Source organism: Rattus norvegicus, chromosome 15, assembly GCF_036323735.1.
Source record: "Rattus norvegicus strain BN/NHsdMcwi chromosome 15, GRCr8, whole genome shotgun sequence".
Lineage (NCBI taxonomy): Eukaryota > Metazoa > Chordata > Mammalia > Rodentia > Muridae > Rattus > Rattus norvegicus.
The window spans coordinates 101602801-101624076 of NC_086033.1; the positions used below are offsets into that span (position 1 = coordinate 101602801).

The window sequence follows — 21276 nt, forward strand, 5'->3', positions numbered from 1 at the left end:
TTCAAAGGAAGTCGCAGAGACTTCCGGGTTCTCCCAGAGCACAGCTGGAGGGGCGGGGCCGGCAGTGGCACTGCGCAGGCGCAGAGTACTTCTGTGCCACCAGCTAGGAGAAATTAGGGTCATTGCTAACTAGGGTCAGGAACGTTTTTTCTAAGCAAGTGCCACTAACATGAATTACTACTAGAGGTGCCTAGAAATTCGGAGTTATGAACTTCATCTGTGTTCTTAGATTAACCCCCAGCTGAGCAGACTCCAGAACGTGTGCAGTACGGAAATGAGACGTTGAATGGCAAAATTATGTTTTGTGAATTACGTTTGTGAAAATTATGTTATGTGAATATTATCCCAGAAGGGGCAAAGGCTGCTTGCAGTCATGATAAGTTTGTTTCGTGGAATTCCCCTGTTAGGTCTTACTCTATTCTCTTTTGGGTCACTCTGCCCCCATTCTGTTCCTTCTTGCTTTTATTTTTATTACTAGTTGTTCTTCCCCGGCCTACCTGGCCTTTCCTCGGATGTCTGACTAGTTTGAGTCTACTGGAGTCGTTCCTTGACTCAGTTTAAACAGCAATCTCACCTTGCAGAACTCTTTTCTAATCTTTCTTCTTAGCATTCGTCAATATATTGGCAAATGATGCGATTGCTCTCCGTCTCTGCTCCATGGAGGTAAGGCCTTTCGCTTCTCTGGGACCAGACCTATCACATCAGATCTGGGATCACATCAACAGGTGGGTTTATCACTGCTCTTTGTATTAAAATGGTTCTAGTATAGTCTGCTTGCTCTTCAAGAATTCCGAGGCTCTACCAATTGGGAATGGTTGGTAGTCATATTCTTTATTACATACCGAGGCATCAGAAAAAGCCTGAACTCAGGGAAAGAGAACAACATTACTGAACAAGAAGAAAGGCATGAAGCCAGCAGGTGGTGGCACATACACACCTTTAGTCCCAGCTCTTGGGAGGCAGAGGCAGGTGGATCTCCAGGTTCAAGGCCAGCCTGGCCAACAGAGTGAGTTTCAGGATAGCCAGATGCACAGAGAAACCCTGTCTCAAAAAGACATAAGACAAAAGGAAAGTGCCTGCAGTAACCAGAGCCCATGTTCTGCTTTTCCTTCAGGGACAACCTCACCCCTATTCTTGGTATATCATTAATACTACTAAAATTTTAGACAAATTAAACTCATTAGGGTTTTATTTTAGTAAACAATGAAAAACCAAGCAATGCTCTGAAAAAAGGTTCAGAGAGCACCACCAAGCAACTCAGGCAATCAGTCTGTATAAACAAAGGCTGGAGGAAGGTATGGCCGAGTGGTTTAGAGCACTGACTGCTCTTCCAGAGGTCCTGAGTTCAATTCCCAGCACCCACATGGTGGCTCACAACTTTCCGTAACTCCAGTTCCAGGGAATTGGAAGTCCCATTCTGACTTCTGTGAACACTGTGCTCAGACACTGCATAAACATACATGTAAACAAGGTTCCCATACACAAGATTATAAAAAGACTTAACAGCTTGTGGATCCAATTGTGCCTTCTCAAAGGGACCCCTGATACAATATCTCTCCCGTATAAAGACCTAGTTGGTCAGTTGGGAGCATGCTGATTGGCTAAAGCTCACTAAGTTAGGTTGCAGTTCTGATGTCACATTTCAAAATACCAGCGACAGTCTCCGGGCAAATTTGCTTTAATACCACATAAATTTGCAGAGGCTAATCTGAAAATATCCACTGGAAAATATTAGCAAAGGCTACCTTTCATCATTGAGTGTTGGCAAGGAAAGTGGGAAGTCACAGCTTAAAATTGTCGCTCTATATACTTTTGACTGTGGGCTTTTTTCTTTTCTTTTCTTTTCTTTTCTTTTTTTTTTTTTTTTTTTTTTGGTTCTTTTTTTCGGAGCTGGGGACCGAACCCAGGGCCTTGCGGTTGCTAGGCAAGCGCTCGACCACTGAGCCAAATCCCCAACCCCTGTGGGAGTTTTTCTAAGCTGCATGTGTGAATGTCAGTTCTGTCTCCTCAGATGGAGGAATGAGATGAGAGCCGTGCACAAGCTGTGCACGTGCATGGCTTTGGTTGAGCCCAGCATTTCTTTCTCTCTTCTAACTAACTTCATACAGTCTAATCTTTCAAGCTGACTGATTCAATCCAGTTTTTCTTGGCTTCTAACTAAATTGCTCTGCTTGGCCTCACGCTAACTTTGGCAGTCTGTTCTAATCTTTGGTTCCTTCTCATTCGCTGGCTCATTCTCTCTTCACCCATGTGTCTAATTGTTCTCTGCAACCTGTCTCTGAAAAATTTGTCCTGGTAAAATGACCATTCTCTCTCTCTCTCTCTCTCTCTCTCTCTCTCTCTCTCTCTCTCTCGCTCTCAGCCTCCCTTTCCTGTGCTGTTCTCGAGTTTGTTTGGTATATTCTATCTCTGACTCATTCTGTCAAATCTTTCTCTGATTTGCCACTTTGTCTGCCCATCAGTTGGAGGTCACTTTCAAACATGGCTGTTTCCTCCTACGAGCTAACCTTACCTACACTGTTAGGGATTAGAGGTGTGCACTAAGGAGTCTGTATTCCAGCCAAAGACGCTGTAACCAGAGCATGTCTGCATTCCAGCCAGAATGTCTTTAGACGTGACCCCTTGCTAGAGCAGCCATGTTGTTGGATTAAAATTTCTTTACATGCATGAATTACTCTTATATTTAAAAAAGAATAGAATTTTAAAGTCTCAAAATACTAATACCCTTATTCTCCTGGGAAGCCAGGGGTGCTGAAACTGATGTTAAGAGATGGGGTTTCTTTATTTAAATGATGAGGTATGTGGTGAGCTCATGCTTTTATGTTATTAAAAAAAAAATCTTTGCGGGGTTGGGGATTTAGCTCAGTGGTAGAGCGCTTGCCTAGGAAGCACAAGGCCCTAGGTTCGGTCCCCAACTCCGAAAAAAAGAACCAAAAAAAAAAAGAAAAAAAATCTTTGGCTGAAGATAATTTGTAAGAACTTATTCATGTCACAATTTTGAGTTCTTATTCTTGGTTTCATCAAGATGCTCACAGCCTCTAACCATCTGCACCTTACAATAGAATGAGAAATTCAGATGAACTAGAGGTCATTTTCAGTATTTTGTGGTCATTGACCTGACAGGGAGTAAGATATTCTGGTTGCACTGAAATTTGACACAGTCTGATGGTGTCCGAAAGGGCTTCTTAAAGTGTGCTGGGAAAGGAGTATCTACTAGAAAAAGCAAAAGAGAGGAAAGTAGAGGAACGGCAGGAAGTACTCCAGCCAGCTGCATTTACAATTGTCAGGGACACAGGGGCCTGGGTTGTACATGGAATTGATAGTGTTAAGGATGAGCATTAGTTGAGAGATTGGCATTTGAAATATATGAACCATATTCCAAAGAGCATGGGTTGTGTACTAAAGAAATGAAGAAAAGGGACGCCGGGAAATGGTGTTTTCTCCAGTGTTCTGTAACTCAGAAGTCAGAGTTGGGCTGTAGCTAAGTAGAACCAACCCCGGAAGGTGGTCGGTTGCCAAGGGTCAAAGTGATGGCTAGATAGTGTGGTGGCTGCCGCTTCACACCATCACCAGAAGAAAGGCCAATAGATGTTGTGACTACACTTGAATGAAGGTGGTCGTTGTAATTCTCAGCTGTCTAGCCAACTGGATAATGAGTTAATTCAACCAGACTGGGAACCCCATTCAAGGAAGGAACAATCGGTTTGGTGCCAAGAGAAGCCAGGCTTTTCAGTTTGGACATGTGACGTATCCTCGCAACTTTACGAAGAACGCGTTCCAACTCTTGAGGGTGTTTTCCTGCCAGCTATACACTTCGGCCACGTATTTCTCAGCTCTTTTCCTGGAAAGCCTCAGACGTCAATGACAGGCGCGCGCACCGGTGCGCAATGGCGTAATCCGCAAAGGCTACTAGGGCGATTGTTTCCAGCATCCGTAAACAGCATCCCCCGAGGGCTCCATTTAAAACAGGCGGGAACTAGCAGCGTGGCTGGGGAGCGCCGGGACCCGCAGAGCTGCAGGTCCCGCCCACTGCAGATGATGATTGGCTGCTGTCCCCGGCTCCGGGCAGCGATCCCGCACCTCATTGGCCGTCAATTTCTGGCTCCGCGCCCCCTCGGCCCCGCCCCGCCCTCCGCTGCCGACGTGGGCTGCAGGCCGCAGGCGGTTGCCGGGCGAGCGGGCTAGGGAGCGAGCGGTGTGCGCAGCGGGTATGGGCGGCCTGCGGCTGCTGGCGGTAGCCCTCACGTGCAGCTGCTGGTGGCCGCAGGGAGGCCAGGCCAAGACCCTGCGGGGCAGCTTCAGTAGCGCCGCGGCCCGCGACGCCCAGGGCCAGAGCATCGGCCATTTCGAGTTCCACGGTAGGTCCCGGAGGGCCGAGGGGTGGAGGCGCGCGGCCTCCCGCGGGCCCCGGGTCGGTAGGCGGCGGCCGTGGCGCCTCCCTCCCTCCACGTCGCCCGGGCCTCACCTGGATCCCCGCGGTGCCACGACCCCCTGCACCTTCACAGGCCCCAGCCTGATGCACCTGAAAGCCGTTTCCATATCCCCCGACGCTCCCAGTGAAACCGGACCGCCCCACTGCATCTCTCCAGGGCTCTCCCCCAACTCTGCACTTGGCCCGATTGTGTGTAAGCATTCGGGCCCTGTGGTTATGAGTGGATGTCAGCCCAGGAATTTAGCTTCCCTGTTGTTTGCAAGACCGGTTGCACAAAACCTACTTGGAGCGGACTTGGGTTCTGTCATTGCCTCAGCAGTTTAGTTATTACGGTGTGCCTAGAGTTCATTTGGTGAATACGCGTGTTTAGAAAGTTTCGTGATTGATACACTCTGGCATGTGGGAACGAGGTACATTTCATATGTACTTCCGGGTATCCTCCAGGGAAATCTATTTTTAACTGGTGAATTTGCAATACAGTCCATTTTGTCCCGTATTTGTTCTCTCCTGTTTTCTTGGTGCATTTCGAGTGATAATTTCCTTACTGAAGCTGAGACCTTCAGCGTTGCGTTTGAGATGTCACTGTACCCACTTACGAGTGGGTCTTAGAAGATAATAGAAATCAGAAGCTACTTGGCGCGGGAAGGAATGTCAAGTCCTGGGAACTTGTAGAATTGATGGCATAAAAGGAGGCTGTTAAAAACACAGTCTCTCTGAAGGTTTTTATAATCCTGAGGAGAAAAAGGTGTCAGTTTTTAAAAATCTGAATAAACCTGGGTGAATGGAGACCCCCCCCCCAGGTAAACATCTTTGTTGTGTATTTTTGTCATATTTCCTGTCTCTTGACCACCTCCTTGTAGCAGGTCCTTTGAGAACTGACAGCACAGTCACTGTGATCTGGATAGAGCTGGTAAATCAAGGCTCTGTGGAAGCTGTGATTTGTGCTGTTCATGCCCCATCAATAACCCTTGATTGTAATTACCTTGTGCGCATGAAGGGGAAATGAAGTAAATCCAGGTTTTCAAACACTGGGGATGTTCAGGAGATGTTATCGAGTATCAGCTGAATTAAAAAGACAGGGTTCGTGTTAAGTCGCATAAGCCTCATAGCAGATTGGGGAAGGGGTAAGCCAGGTAGTTTCTCTCACACATTACGCAGATGCAGTTCTCTCGTGCCTAGTTGTCACCAGGTTTTGGTCGACTCCAGTTACATACGTTAAAGCTATGGTGCGGCAGAACTGTCACTCGCTACAGTTTAAAGTGTTAACGGTACTTTAGAATATTGGAAAACCTGATATGTAGCATACTAGCCACGTAAGAGATTTATTCTTTATGAACACTGTGCATTTTTTTTACTTGTTTAAAAAGTTAATCAAAGCAGTCATTCTAGTTACAAAAGAATAGAAGACTGTAAACTGAGTCTCCCCTGTTTCTCCTTCCTTCACCCAGCTTCCCTTCCCTTACGGGCACCCGCTAAAATTTTTTTAAATTACTACTTTCGTCCATGTGTGCGTTCCTGCACAGATAGCACATCATGTGTGTCCCTGTCATGTGGGTGTCCTCAGGAGCTGGAGGGAGTCAGATCCCCTAGTCATATCCCTTAGAACCGGAAATTTCCAGGGGGCGTGAGCTGCCACGTGGGTGCTGAGAACCAAACCACAGTCCTCTTCTGGAGCGGCAAATGCCCTTTACTGAGTCATCCCCTCAGCCTCTAGGGCGGGTCTTACTAGATCTCACTGCAGCCAGGTTCACTCTCCATTACTCACCCCACATGCCATTCTAACAGTTGTTCTGTAAAAAGTCGTAGGTATAAAAATGTGTGATGGGCGTAAAACAGGAATCCAAACACCTGTTACCTGTGCTTATTTTCACATTAAAACATAACGAGGTACTAATGGCGTTGTCATGTTAAAAAAAAAGAAAAAGATACTTCAGCAAAAGTCTCCATAGATTGTGAACAAATGCCTAACGCACAGATGGATTATAAAGTGAAGCAGAAGTTCCATGATGACGGATGTCCGTGTGCCGCACGTGAAGCTCTTTATTCAGTTGAAACGCTACCGTACCACCGCAGCCGATACAGTCCACATTTGGTAAACTCTGACAGAGATTGATTTGCGTCATGAGATTTAAGAGCAGTTCGACAGACCCCCCCTATTTAGCATGGAGTGCGGACTTGTCCTGTTGTCTCAGTGCTTTCTAAGAACAAACTAGTTGATAATTTCTGTTTTAATGTCAAGGTGACCATGCTCTTCTGTGTGTCAGAATCAACAACATAGCAGTGGCTGTTGGAAAAGAAGCTAAACTCTACCTGTTCCGAGCCCAGGAATGGCTAACGCTGCAGGAGAGCAGCCCCGGTTACAGCTGCAGTGAACGGTTAGCCAGAGCCCAGCTGACAAGTGAGTATATGGCTTTTCTCCTTTGGCCATCGCTGTGGGATTTTCCCTTTTAATGTTGAAGTGCAGTACAGCATGGTACATACATGTATATGCCAAGACGTTTGCGACCACATATGTGTAACTGTGGTGATACTTTGGTTATTCTGTTTATAACTGCTTTTTTCAAAAGCTAAGGTTTTCTTTGTTCAAAGGATAGAGTGCTTCTCCTTTATCATTCAGCAGGCTTCTGGACACCCAGATAATGTCCAGGAGTCTTCGTTTACACTGCTTTATGTGTCTCGTGCTAATGTATATCATTTGCAGCTGGTTGTAGTGTACAGTGAATGGCATGGGTTGACTGTGCTAAGCACTGAAGATGGTGTTTCATTACAGCTTAGCCCAAGTGATGCTGTTTTCACACTGTCGAGACTTAGTTTTACCACATTCTTATAAATCTTAGGGGTTCGTCCATTTTTTCCTTGACTTAGCAGTGTCTCGTGATGCTAGCCACTGAGAGAGATCGGGGGCTTTTATAACTTAGGGATGCAGTTCATCTGGCATTCTGCCTGTTCCACCCCTGAAACTAACTGCTCATAGGAGACAAAGTTAAACCATTAGTATTTGGTTTTTTTCCGACTGCTGTGGTAAGACACAATGACCAAGGCAGCTTATAAAAGCTGGGGCTTTGGTTCCCGATGGTTAGAGCCTGGCAGCCGGCAACTAGAGTTTAGCCAGATGCTCACATCCTGATCCCCAGGCTGGAGGCAGAGCATGCTGGGGTGACACAAGTCTTATAAAACCTCAACGATTTCATAATCCTTCCCAAACAGTTCCATCAACTGGGGACCAAGCCTTCAAGCCTGTGAGGGACATTCTCGTTCAAACCACGGTGACATCCATGGGGAAAGTCAGCAATCACCCTCTTCCCTTTTTCCCCTGTATTCATGAACATCATCCACACAGGATTGTGCTACCTTTGTCTCTTGTCCCAGTCAAGTACAGCGTTCCCATTTCCAAATATCAGTCTTACCACCTGGCTGGGCACCTGAACGACAGCAACCCACAACAGGGAGAAATGGAAGTTCCGTGTCACCATTGTCCTATGAGCTGTCTCACCATTCCAAGCATATATGATCGATCTGTGTGTGTGTCTGTCTGTCTAGAAACTACTTTGTCCATTTTAGTTCAAAACAAACACACAAGACATTCAAAGACACTGAAAATTTCTCTTAAAAGCTATGTGATGCCAAATTTGTTGTCAGATGAGGTGGTTAAATATGATATCACATAGAGAATCGTTTGCTGTCCTTCCTGTCACACATGGGATTCCTTCTGTGTGTACGTATACTTTAGAAGTCATTTTAGGCATTAGCATTATACCCTGAGCATTCTGGGTAACAGCATTCATTTCTTTTTATACTGATTGGAGAATTAGCCATTCAACCTTGCTTTGGTGATTCATGTTTTGTTAATATTTGTGATACTAATTACACTCTCCTAGAACATGCACGCTGTGCTGTAGTCTTTTGTCTCAAAAACAATAACACGGTATTGTCAAGAGGCTCGCTGCAAAAAGACAGGGAGACGGAAACCAAACCCAGTGTCGCTTTAGGAAGCACTGCTCTGTTTCTATCTGATGTCATCCATAATTTAAACAGAAGCTGCAGCACAGTAAATAACAGGCATGCTTGCTCTTTGTATTGTGGCATCGTGGGAAAAGTCTAAATGCTAAAGCAGCATCACAGCAGGACTTTATGCCTGAGGTCCAGAGTCATGTAACAAGAAACCTTAAGTTTGGGCAGCCTTGTTTGAGCCGTTTTATGGATGTAAACTGCTTACTAAGAGTCACCAGGTGCTTAACATGAGCTAAGATTCTAGCCAGTTGTTTTTGGAATTGATATATATTTTGAAATACGTATATATACTGAATATTCGATATATTATATATTCACAGCACACACATTATATGCTGTATATTTGGGACAGGAGAGAGACAGGTTTTTCTGTATAGCCCTGACCTGGAATTACTTGGGTAGACCAGGCTAGCCTCAAATCTGATATATGCCTACCTCTGCCTCCAAAGTGCTGGGATTAAAGGTGTGCACCAGGACACCCAACTCAGAATCTGTGTATTTTAAAAAGTAGTTAAAGTCAGATATATTAACTTTGACAAAAAAGAGAAAAGAAAACAACAAATGATGTAAATTCACTTGTTCAGTTTAAGCAACAATGAGTGACATGTTCACTTGTAAATTGCACGTCCTCCATTTTGAATAGCAACCAGATCTCCCTGCATTTCATTCGTAACATAGAAGCATTGCTAGTCCAGACATCTGTGCATCCTCCACTTGGACATTTTTGCTGCCTAACATTGGCTTTATGTCTGTGGGTTTTGTTTTGAGTGGAACCATATGAAACCATATGAACCATATGTGGCATCATCGAGAGCTTGCTTTCTGTACATACATGGAATATATTTATTTTTAAAGAGTAAGGGCGTACATACACTCCCTATAATGACATTATTATACCTGAAGAAATGAATTATTTTATAAAATCCTCTGAGGTTTAGTCTATAGATGCAAATTTCCCAGTACCTCAAGAAATGTCTTATTTATTGAATACTTTTTTATATAGTTAGAAAAAGTCCAAGCCTTTTGTTGTAGTTGTCTGAGACAGGGTCTCTCTCTCTCTCTGTGTGTAACACTGGTTGTCCTAGAACTTGCTCTACAAACCAGGCTAGCCTTGAGCTCCAAGATCCACCTGCTTCTGAGTCCTTAAAGGCATGCACCGTCACACCCAGCTACAACTATCTCTTCTGAAACGCGCTGTGGGAGTGATCCAGAGTCTGAGATTGGACTTATCCTCCTGTTTCAAAACCTTTGCCTCCTGCTCCCAGGACTGGCCCTAGAGCCCTGCACATCCTCACTGAACACTAAGCTCTGTTCTCTTTTTCTCGGAGCTGGGGACCGAACCCAGGGCCTTGCGGTTGCTAGGCAAGCACTCTACCACTGAGCTAACTCCCCAACCCCTACTAAGCTCTGTTCTTAAGGGTGTGTGCGTGCGTGTGCGTGTGGGTGTGCGTGTGCGTGTGTGTGTGCGCGCGCGCGCGCGCGCGTGTGTTGGTGTGGGTTTGAGACTAGATAAGGACGGCAGGTATGCTGCAGTCAGTTTCCTCTTGAATGACTTGAGACAGGTCTCACTAGGACTGGAGTGAGGGTGGCAGCCAGCAGGCCCTAAAGACCCACCTCTCACAGTACTAGATTTCCAAATGCACACAGCTGTGTCCAGGCTGCACAGATTAGAACTTAGGTCGTCAGGCACCCTTAACTACTGAGACTGGGCCTCAGTTTTACTTTTCTTGTCAGGCTGGGTCTCACTAAGTCGCTGAGGAGGGGGGTCCATCAGATGTGCTGAACTGACTCTAGCTGAGGCTTTAAGCTTGTGGTCCTTCTCCATCAGACCCCTCAGCGGGTGAGATAAAGGCCTGACTTGTTCTATGAACAATTGATGAAGAAGCGCATAACATACAAGGAATGTCCTACTTCAGTTCTAAGAACTCAGAGTTAGTCACATCAGGTGTCTCGATGTTTTCATTGAAGAGACAGAAAGATGATTTACTTACTGGTTTGCACAGCTAAGTGTTGTTCTGTCTTTATTATATAAGGAAACATTATTTTGTTTCCTAAGAGCATGCCACTGCATTTTAGGGGTAATGTTCATCAGTTACTTGCTGTGGGTTCTTTATTTGGTAACACAAAGATGCAGGCGTCATTCTTGCCTTAGGACTGTTGCTGGAAGGAACCACCATAACCAAAGCAACGTGGGGAGGAAAGGGCAGGAACCTGGAGGGAGGCAGGAGCTGACGCAGAGGCCATGGAGGAGTGTAGCTTTCTCAGCCTGCTTTCCCGTGGGCTCAGGCCAGGGATAGTGCCACCCACCATGGATTGAACCTGCCCCATCCAGCATTAATTTTAAAAATGCCCTACAGCCAGATCATAGCAAGGCATTTTCTCAATTGAGATTCCCTCCTTTCAGGTAACTCTAGCTGTCAAGTTGACATAAAACTGTCCAGCATAGTACTGAACCAGGTTTCAGCGCAGAGCTCTATGTACCAACCTTCCTGGGTTTTTTCCCCTACTACGTCACATACGGCCATTTATGGATCTGAGCCAGTATGGCTGTCAGTTCGTTTTTACTACTAACAGTTGCTTTTAAAAAGAAAGACAATTAGAAGAAATCCTTTTATAAATGATCAGGCATAATTTTGAATGTAAATATTTTCTTAAGTGAAGATTTTATCTTATATTTAAATTAAGGACGTTATTTCTAAAACTGATTGCAGCTGCTGCAGGGCATGAGAGGTTAAAATTATTGTTGCTGTGTATTTTGCTACATAAAATAATTTTCAAATGTTATTAATCTACTGGAAACTTTGTTAAAAGTTTTAATAAAAAATAAAGTTTTAATAAAACTTTGAGTTTTATTAGAAACTCAGTTTCAACAAAACCATTTTTCTCACAGTTATGTTACTGATACTTTTATAGTGATCTTACTGCTTAAAATGATCATTTTAGTCTGCCTTATAATCTATGCTTTATCCTGAAATTACACCAGGACCTGAATTTTTGAGGCAAAAGAAGAAGAGAGACAGACTCGAGTGGATTTATGGGTAAAACCCTGCTCTTCCCTTTCTCTCCCAGTGACAGTGAACCAGACTGAACACAACCTCACAGTGTCCCAGCTCCCCGCGCCCCAGACGTGGCGAGTGTTCTATGCAGACAAGTACACCTGCAAGGATGACACGGAGAGTCCCCAGGAGGAGGACATCCCCTTTGAAATGGTGCTCCTCAACCCGGATGCCGAAGGGAATCCACTGGACCATTTTAGCGCCAGAGAATCTGGTAAGAAGTGTTCTTAGACATACGTTAGGTACAGAGCGAGGCTTGTGCTCAGGTGTCCCCACGTTATCTTTTTAGGATGTTAGAAACAAAACAAAAAGCGGCTGAAACTTCAAAAGCAAATGTTAGATAGCCTGACAAGTGTATTAAAGACAGAAAATAGCAAATTGTAAGATATTAGCAGGAAGTTGTATATACTGGTAATAAAAGGGTATGGTTTTTACTTTCCATTATACAGTTTCAGTCTTGTTTTTAGGATATTTCGGCATCATTTTTATAAACAAAACGTTAATGAATTGAACGATCGAGGTACAAACTGCTTGGTAGGACTTTTCCTCACACTCGTTCCGAACAGGTTCATACCTTGCTTGGTTCTTACGTAGTAATGATCAAGTCTGTAGTGTTTTCCGGAATCAGATTTACTCCCACAAGACTGCATTAGAGTTTTAGGATATTAGGTCCCTGGGCCTTGCCTTACTGAGGTACACTCTAGCCACACAGAAGTGATTGACATGAATGTGATACATGTGTGTGAGACGGATTCGTTACGTGCTGGGGCAAGTGTCTGTGTGGGCCATCTGCCTGGGAAGGGTTAGAGTTCACTCCTTCAGGAGTCACTGGCTGCTTGAAAAAGTCAGGGAAGGCGATGCGGTTGGCTCTTGTTAGTCTCTTTTTAGTCGTAGCAGGTGAGCCAAGCAAGAGTGAGGCCGATTAGACTAGATGGCCACCGTCAGTGTCTGCCGCAGCAGGGACATGGAGTGACTCGTCGTAGACGTGGGAAGGAAGGACAGCCACTGGGGATGTTTGCGAGCTCTGCTTGCCTCAGGTTATGACACTTCAGGCTGGACTTCAGATAGTCTGCCAGGTTTACCTCTGCAAATGGCGCCTGTGTTCCAGTGCTGGGAGGTGGGCAGCATCCGGGGAGTGGCCGTGGTGGGGTGGGGTGGGGTGGGGAGTAGTTGATAGCCCTTGTATTTCCGAAAGTAATGCCCTGCTGGGCCCCAGGCTTCTCTCCTGCCTGGCAGGCGGCTCAGCCTGCTGCTCTGAGTCCTGATAGATGTTTCCTTGTCCTGACTCCTAGCTCAGTTCTTTTCTTCCTCATCCCTCATTTGCCATCTGAACTTGGATGCCACAGCATGAAGTAATCCCACTTGCTGACCTCTAAGTGCGCCTCATCTTGCCCTGGCTTTTCCTGGACTGTGCCCACCCCTCTGGTGGCTCCTAGCATCCTGAGTCACTGCTTAGGTTTTCCTCAGCATTTCCACAAGTGGGAGTCCACCTGTCAGCCCTGGGCGTTCTGGCTACTTCGTCTGGCTTCTGTTACTGATTTGGAATCTGAAAGCTTATCATAAAAATGGAAATTCTACACAGGTCATGCCACTGACAACAGTCAAGACCTTGGTCAGTTGTAAGATTCTCTGCAAAGCCACCCTGCAAGGACCCTTGAATCAAAACAGCCCGGAAGCACCTTAAGGATTATTGAAAATCAGCCTGTGGTTGGCTTTCTGAAAGTTACGCTGTCCTATTGATTAAAAGGCTTAAGCCCTTGTCAGTAGGTTTGGGTTGAAGTCCAAGTTGGTGATTCGTAGCCCATCACTATACATCCAGAGAATAGGCTTTTTCTTTTTAAACTATTGTTGCTTATATTTAAAAAAAAAAAAAGGGTGGGGGAGGCAGAAACAGGCAGATGTCTGTGTGTTGAAGGCCAGCCTGGTCTACATAGTGACCTCCAGTCCTGCTAAAGCTGTATAGTGAGACTATGTCTTGAAAAAACAAATAAATAAATAAATAAATAAATAAAGAAATAAATAAAGAAATGAAATGAAATGAAATGAAATGAAATGAAATGAAAAATAAATTCACATTTCCCTGCTACGACTCAGGCTTCTTTGGGGGTATAAGCCAGGCACTGGATCAGAGTTCTGACATTGCGTCTGGTGTTGAAAGGCTGTATTTTACATTCTGTGAGTGATATGCTGGTTTTATTGAACAAACCTTAAGGGGTCCTTCCTATTGTATAGCATTTGTTTCCGGGGAGAGGCTCCAGTTCTTTTAGAAACCTATTAGTTTGTTTGATTTTATACTCAGGATAAGAATTTTTTCCCTGTGTTTTTTCTTTTTTTATTGAGAATTGACTCCATCTGAAAAATTTAAATTAAGTAACTACAACCTACAAACAACATACAATTACATTGTACGCCATTCTCTTTACATTTTAAAACTTTGGTCCAGTTAGTACATTCTGAATTTAGACTGGTTAATCCCTAGTTTGCAGTGCAAATTCATTTTACAAACTGTCTGAGCATTACGGCCATACTCACAAGTAGGGGTATGAGGCTTTCAGGCAGGACAAGTGGGATCACTTCTTTAAAAGGAGGGAGTGAGGGGCAACCTGGAAGTAAGGGAGGGTGAAAATGATAGATTATGCATATGAAATTCTCAAAAAGAAATGTAAAAATTAGAAGATCAAAAATCTTAATAACTATTTTCTGTTCTTATTTGGAGTTCTAGAATCTTCAGAGCTTGTTGCCTAAAACAAACAACTGACTTTTATTGAAATAACATTTAGGCTTTGCTACATTGTCTCACCCTCAGCCCACCATATTTATGCCTTTACACTTTCCCCTTCCCCTCCATGTTCCAAGTATGCATGTCCAACTTAGTGCTGGTGAAATGTGGGCGCATGGGATGAGACAGTCAGGAAGTAGTTAAGAGAAAGGTCCAAGGCCGGTTCTCCCGAAGAGATGAGATGAAGCCCCCACTGGGTGTTGTTGGCCTGACCACACTCTGTTAGCACCATCATTCTCAAGGTTGGTAAACCTGAGGGTAGACAGATCGTAAAATGGTTGAGGTCGCCATTGGCGTTGAGATGCATGAGAGTGGGAAGACTGCTCTGAGACAGGAGTCGGCCTGCACAGGAGGGTGCTGTGTCCAGCGTCTCTTGCTCAGGTGAGGAGGCTGTGGCCACTGCAGCCGTTCTGTAAGCATATTCCCTACTCAGTCTCATCAGAGCGTCTTTAAGGCTTGCTTTATAATCCACGCATTTTCTTATAATCTACACATTTCACCATCTGCTACACAGTCATCTAAGAGCCTTCTTTAATGTGACTGACATTACCCACCTGCTGTAAAATTAAATTTTAATTCCAGTGTGAACAGCACAAATGGCATTCTGTGACTACTAGAGGCAGAACAGAAGTCAAAGTCACAGCTAAAGAGAAACAGACGTGGCTTAGAGGGGGTCATTTAAAAGGAAAGATAATCGCCAAGCCAGCATTGCTTCTCTAGAGTGGATAGTGGACAGGCTCAAGGTAGGACTTACTCATCAGAGTCAGTTAAGTTTGAGTCCTAGGTTTGCCATAGATTGATCCAGTCATATTTCTCTCTCTTTTCTTGTAATCTTAGCTTTCTCTAGGAGATATACTTACCACTGAGTAGTGTCCCTTTGTCCTTAAGTTATTCTGATTCCTTAGTAAACAGTTTCTTTTCACAGTTGATCTGTTATATAATGAGTCTAAACCCTGATCCTGTAATGGGCACTTTACAAAGGTTACAAATAAATAGAATTTTCAACCGAAGCTTTGTGTAATTATTTAATATGAAGAAGGAAAAATTAGAAACAAGGATAAAGACGGGGTCTCACCCACAATTGCTAACACGTTGGAAGTCCGCACTTCTGCCTTGTCCCAGGACTGTAGTTAACTCTGGTCACGGTGCCACTGTTCTACACGCAGCCTCTGTGAGCGGAACACACACACACCCTTTCCCTCCTAGCAGTGGATGGTTTTTCTGCCAGCTACCCCAGCTAATCCAGCTACCCCAGCTAATCCCAGCTACCCAATTACCACAGCTAACCCAACTAACCCACCTATGCCAGCTACCCCAGCTAATCCAACTGCCCCAACAAACTCAGCCACCCCAGCTACCCCAGCTAATCCAGCTACCCCAGCTAATCCAGCTACCCCAGCTAATCCAGCTACCCCAGCTTCTTCACTGCACTGGAACCGGGAGTTCATCCCTTGTGTGGTAGAGCAGGAGAGACACCCAGTGGTAGAACTTCTTGTGCTGGTTTTGGTTCTCTTGCTGGTGGCCCTAACCTGAGGAGTTTGATCTATTTGTTTTCCGTTTTTCCTGGTATATCTGTCTCCTGATTTGCTTTTCCAAAATGACTTACTGGATAATGAAAGTATTTCTTTTGTCTTTGTTAATTGGCATTTACCCCAAATGGAAGCTAGAGCGGCCTCAGGATTCTCGTTGGAATGGGAGCAAATGCATCTCAGTCCACAGACTCAGTGGAGAGCTCTGTGTACTCCCCATATCACACCCTGGTGTTTGGTAGAGTGTAACAGCCTCTTCTTAGGGACGACTGTGGACTCAGCCTAATACAGCTCCATGTCAGCAGAGTGCATGGCCACAGGTACAGCCAGCCACAGATGAGTGGTATCATGTGACCTGGTCAGTAGTCTGAACCGTACAGCACAGTGCCTGTTCATACAGCACTTGCGTTGTGTGGGTAGTGAAGATAATCTACAGATGATTTGTGTAACAGGATATGCATTGGGTTTTATACACTTACATTATACACTTTATACACTTGTGTTGTGTTGGTAGTGAAGATAATCTACAGATGATTTTATATAGCACTTGCGTTGTGTTGGGTATTGATAATCTACAGATGATTTGTGTAACAGGGTATGCATTGGGTTTATACATAATACCATGCATTTCATTTAAAGGAGTTGAGCATCCGTGGGTTCTGGTGTCTGAGGGATTCCTGGGAGCAGTCTCCCTTGGATTGAAAAGAAATACTGTTATCCCTTAAACTCTAAACTATGAAATTCCCAGGCTTCTAACTTGAAGTTTATTAGAATTATTTTTTTTAAATTTCTCAGATGAAACTCAAGTCCCAGTCTGCTTATCGTGAGGTCACGTTGGTACTTCAGGGGCAGAAGGTGCACCATGGCATCTTCTGTAGCGTAGCGCCTGCTTTCTTACTCGGTTCTTAACCGGTCTCCTTTGCTCATGGTCTCTGCTCACTCGGAGCTGACGTCATCACTGTGTGTGACTCCCTGCAGAGCCAGTCCAACCCTGTGGGCTTCAGCCTTCCTTCGGAGCCCACTTTTCCATGTTGCATCATTTGAGTTCTGAGGAGACAGTGACTCATCTGACTTTGTTCTTGGCCACTTGGACTGGTAGCCAGTTGTTTGTTGTCATGGTTCTTTGCCAAAATGAAATTCAAGGTAACAGAACGTGCCAAAACTGATCCCCATGGTTAAGTGAAGAGAGTCACCTCAGGGCTTTGTGAAGTAAACTGACTTCGTCCTCCAGTCCCTGAGTCCATGGTCAGAATTGGGCTCAGGAGTTGCATCCCAAGTTGTCTGGTGTGCCGTTGGTCAGGGACCACACTTGGAGAAGCATGGTGCAGATCAAGCTACTGGTGACAGTAAGTGTTGCTGACGTTCTCGGGACCGACATGCATCCTGAGCTTATCAAGGTGCCTTCCTGAGCACTGAAGCCACAGCCGGCGGCCTTCACATGAAACACTTCTGACTGTACAGCGCATCTTCGTCCTGCCTGTGGGGCTTTGTTGTTTCACAGATGGACTTTACCTAGGTTGTTTCAAGTGCCTTCTTATGGGTAAACCTTGGAGCCGAGGCGTTTGCGCGGGGGATGGGGTGGGGTGTTAGTGGTTCCCATCTCTCTTCCCTACAAGAGCAAGCACTAGAGGTGAATAAGCAGCAGACAGGAAGGCCGCCCGCCACTTTCGCGCTTACTGAAGCCAGCCCCTCTCTTCTCTTCCAGGGCTCCACGAGTTCTTTTTCCTCCTAGTCCTAGTGTACTTTGTGACTGCGTGCATCTATGCGCAGTCCCTGTGGCAGGCTATGAGGAAAGGAGGACCCATGCACACCATCTTAAAGGTCCTCACCACCGCACTGCTGCTGCAAGCTGCTTCAGCCTTAGCTAATTACATTCACTTCTCCAGGTAACCCAACCCTGTGTTCATCACTGCGGTAATTAATCCTAATCAGTCCACAGAATTACGCTTGCCTTGCTTGTGAGCATTCTCGCACATTTGTAGTTTATACTGCTGCTCTCTCTTCCATTCCTCAGGTACTCCAGGGATGGAATAGGGCTGCCTCTCATGGGAAGCTTGGCAGAAGGTGAGTGTGTTTCTCAGTGTTCTTTCAAAGATACATTTGCCATCTTGTTTTTCTTCTAAAAAAAAAACCAATCAAACAAACAAACAAAACCCTTTATTTTCAGCTAGTGTTGTAGCTCAGTAGTGGAGAACTTGCCTAGCATTGACTGAGGAGCATTGAATGCGAAGCGGGGGGTGGTGGTGGTGCTGGTGGTGGTGCTGGTGCTGGTGGTGCTGGTGCTGGTGCTGGTGCTGGTGTTGCTGGTGCTGGTGCTGGTGCTGGTGCTGGTGGTGGTAAAATTATAGTTTTTGCTGTGGTGTAGATTTCTTACTTGAGTTTATCCAGAACTAAGCTTAACTGAAGTACGAGTGTGGAATTAGTTCTCAGATCTGTTTGATCTTACCAATAGCTGATGTGTACGGCAGCTCTCTTCCTGGTTGTTATCCACATGCACTTCCTCACTCTGTCCTCAATAGAGAGTAGGTATGCTTTGCTAATCCCCATTATTGAATTGGTGTGGGTATTCAGTGGATCTTCTGTAAAGCAGGAGAGCTGCAGAAATGGCTTAGGCAGCTGGGGAAGTTGAGTCTGAAGAGACGCGGCACAGACCTTAGCAGACACCACTCTGAACCCAAGGGTCAGGGAATATTTATCGAGATTTGTGGACATGGAAGTGTTGGCTGCCTGGCTGACTTCTGTGTGGAGCAAGGCCTCTACCTACACTGGGCCGCATCTCTTGGCACTAGGGGGAGGGGTCCACTCTGACTGCCCTTGAGCATGTGTAGCCTGGGATGCCCTCAAACTCACTCCCAGTCGTGCCCGAGTCCTCGGGGTGAGCGTGAGACTGGCATGTGCCCCACCTTGCTCTCTGAAGTAACCGTCATCACTGTGGTGAGCAGAGGCTGCTAAGGACTGGTGAGTCTCCAACCAGAGCTGCCTGGTTAAGTAGCGGCTACAGTCAGGAAAGCAGAGCTGTGTGATCTGTGTGCTTTGTCTATGTATCTACATTTACGTAAAAATACAGCTATAAGATATAAGTGTATTTATAGGTAAAGTAGCAGGTAGCTATTGTGAGCCACAGTGAGCACAGGTTTCATACCCAGTCATGGCATACTATGGGTCTAACCTGGAGTATAAGGAATGGGCTGGAACAGTAAGGGGATTTCCCCAGGTGTCTGTGTTTGCCCCCTCACACGGGATTCCTTCACCAGTGGCTGTGTTGTTCACGGACTGTATTTGTGAAATGTTTAATGGAATTAGTTGGCAGCACACTTTAACATTTGTGGTGAAAGAAATGATCTGACAGTCGTAACTCAGGTGTAGTAACAACTCATTATGTGAGTTCACCATCGTACATACATAAGCGTACATTCGTAAACTTTCCCTGTGGAGACAGCAGACATCTGTTCGCCCCGGACAGACAGAACACCAACAGCACAGGAGAACAATTCCACCCACATACGGGCGGGGGACCAGCGAGTTTAGTTAGGATAGCCTGGGGTAGCTTAGAAGCAGCCATACCACTGAGGAAAACTCTGACTCCCAGCAGCTGCTAGCTGTGTATTATCAGGAAGGAGTGGGCAGTGTAAGCCCAGCTCAGCTGCCATGATGGGAAGTTAATGGGCTTCATCTTGTACAGGTCTCCTGTGGATGACCATAGCCCTGAGAGCGCAGGGCCTGTGTCGTGCCCAGAAGGGAGTAAATGTGCATGTGCAGTGAGTTGCCTGTTCCATGTAGACGACAGAGCAGGAGGATAGATAGATGTGACTGGTGCAGATTTTGGGTGTGCAGCTCAAAACCATAAACATAGAACCGAAGCACTTACAGACTTTTGTGGTACGCTTCTCTCTGTGGTGTGCTTCTCTATGGTGTGCTTCTCTCTCTGTGGTGCGCTTCTCTCTCTGTGGTGCGCTTCTCTCTCTGTGGTGCGCTTCTCTCTCTGTGGTGCGCTTCTCTCTCTGTGGTGAGCTTCTCTCTCTGTGGTGAGCTTCTCTCTCTGTGGTGCGCTTCTCTCTCTCTGTGGTGCGCTTCTCTCTCTGTGGTGATCTTCTCTCTCTGTGGTGCGCTTCTCTCTCTCTGTGGTGCGCTTCTCTCTCTGTGGTGTGCTTCTCTCTCTGTGGTGAGCTTCTCTCTCTGTGGTGCGCTTCTCTCTCTCTGTGGTGCGCTTCTCTGTGGTGCGCTTCTCTCTCTGTGGTGAGCTTCTCTCTCTGTGGTGCGCTTCTCTCTCTGTGGTGCGCTTCTCTCTCTGTGGTGCGCTTCTCTCTCTGTGGTGAGCTTCTCTCTCTGTGGTGATCTTCTCTCTCTGAGGTGAGCTTCTCTCTCTGTGGTGAGCTTCTCTCTCTGTGGTGCGCTTCTCTCTGTGGTGCGCTTCTCTCTCTGTGGTGCACTTCCACATGCAGGTGGTGTGTTGGACTCTTTTACAGTCGAGTTCTCCTGCAGTGCAAGTGCCGGCCACCTGGTGGCACATGGCACTAGTTCATGGAGCCCTTCTGTTGTCAGTAGGCCTGTCCTATCAGATGTCATGAGAACTGTGACGTTTCCTGTCTCCTACTAACTCCCTTAGAGCTTATCCAGCAAACCCCATTAGCACCCCAGAAAGGATACTGATATTTCTACATTGCAGAAATTATATTTAAAGTTTATTTTTGTCAAAGTTGTACATAACAATTTGAGTTTTAAAGAAAAGGTAAAAATAGCTTTAAGGTTGGATTAATTAGTGTGTGTGTGTGTGTGTGTGTGTGTGTGTGTGTGTGTGTGTTATAGCTATGTGTCTACATTTTTAAATGATAGCACTGATCTTATTTTAGTTACTTTTATAACCATTACAAATTTTATGCCAAGTAGGTAATGTTTTAGAATTATTATCCATTAATCTTATTTAACTAACTTATTTTGTGGTTTAAAAAATGCCTTTCTTTTGCTTAAAAAGTGGTGTTCACATCTCAATATTAAATGCCCCAGATTCTGTGAATTGTGAAGTTTTATTGACTTTGATTTTCATTTCCCTTTAGTTTTTGACATTGCCTCCCAAATTCAGATGCTGTACCTACTTCTGAGCCTGTGCATGGGCTGGACAATTGTCCGCATGAAGAAGTCTCAGAGCAGACCGCTGCAGTGGGACTCCACCCCCGCGTCCACGGGCATGGCCGCCTTCATTGTGATCACACAGGTGAGCTGATGGCCAGCGCACACAGCTGCTGAGAGCACACACACGCACACACACACACACGCGCACGCACACACATGCACGCGCACACGCGCACACATGCACACACATGCATGCAGGCATACACACACACACACGCGCGCGCACACACACACACACACACACACACACACACACACACACACACACACACACACACCCCTGAGGGTGTCACCTGGACCCAGGAGGAGCTTGGCATTTAAGCTGCAGGTGGAGTAATC

The 21276-nt window shown here is 45.7% G+C and overlaps 1 protein-coding gene across 8 annotated transcripts in view; it reads left to right on the plus strand.

Annotated features, from left to right (window-relative positions):
* Positions 1-69: 69 nt before the first annotated feature.
* Positions 70-21276, plus strand: part of Gpr180 (G protein-coupled receptor 180) — a 32687-nt gene continuing 11480 nt past the window's right edge. Inside the window, exons 1-6 of one of the 8 annotated variants that reach the window (XM_017599719.3) lie at positions 70-725; positions 6697-6830; positions 11513-11713; positions 17513-17693; positions 17822-17871; positions 20862-21019. In XM_017599719.3, the coding sequence (XP_017455208.1) occupies positions 658-725; positions 6697-6830; positions 11513-11713; positions 17513-17693; positions 17822-17871; positions 20862-21019 (792 nt within the window). In that variant the 5' untranslated portion in view covers positions 70-657. Of the gene's footprint in view, positions 726-4010; positions 4359-6671; positions 6831-11512; positions 11714-17512; positions 17694-17821; positions 17872-20861; positions 21020-21276 lie in introns of those variants that run through there. The other 7 variants (XM_063274349.1, XM_063274350.1, NM_001415002.1 and 4 more) reach the window with 7 other exon arrangements.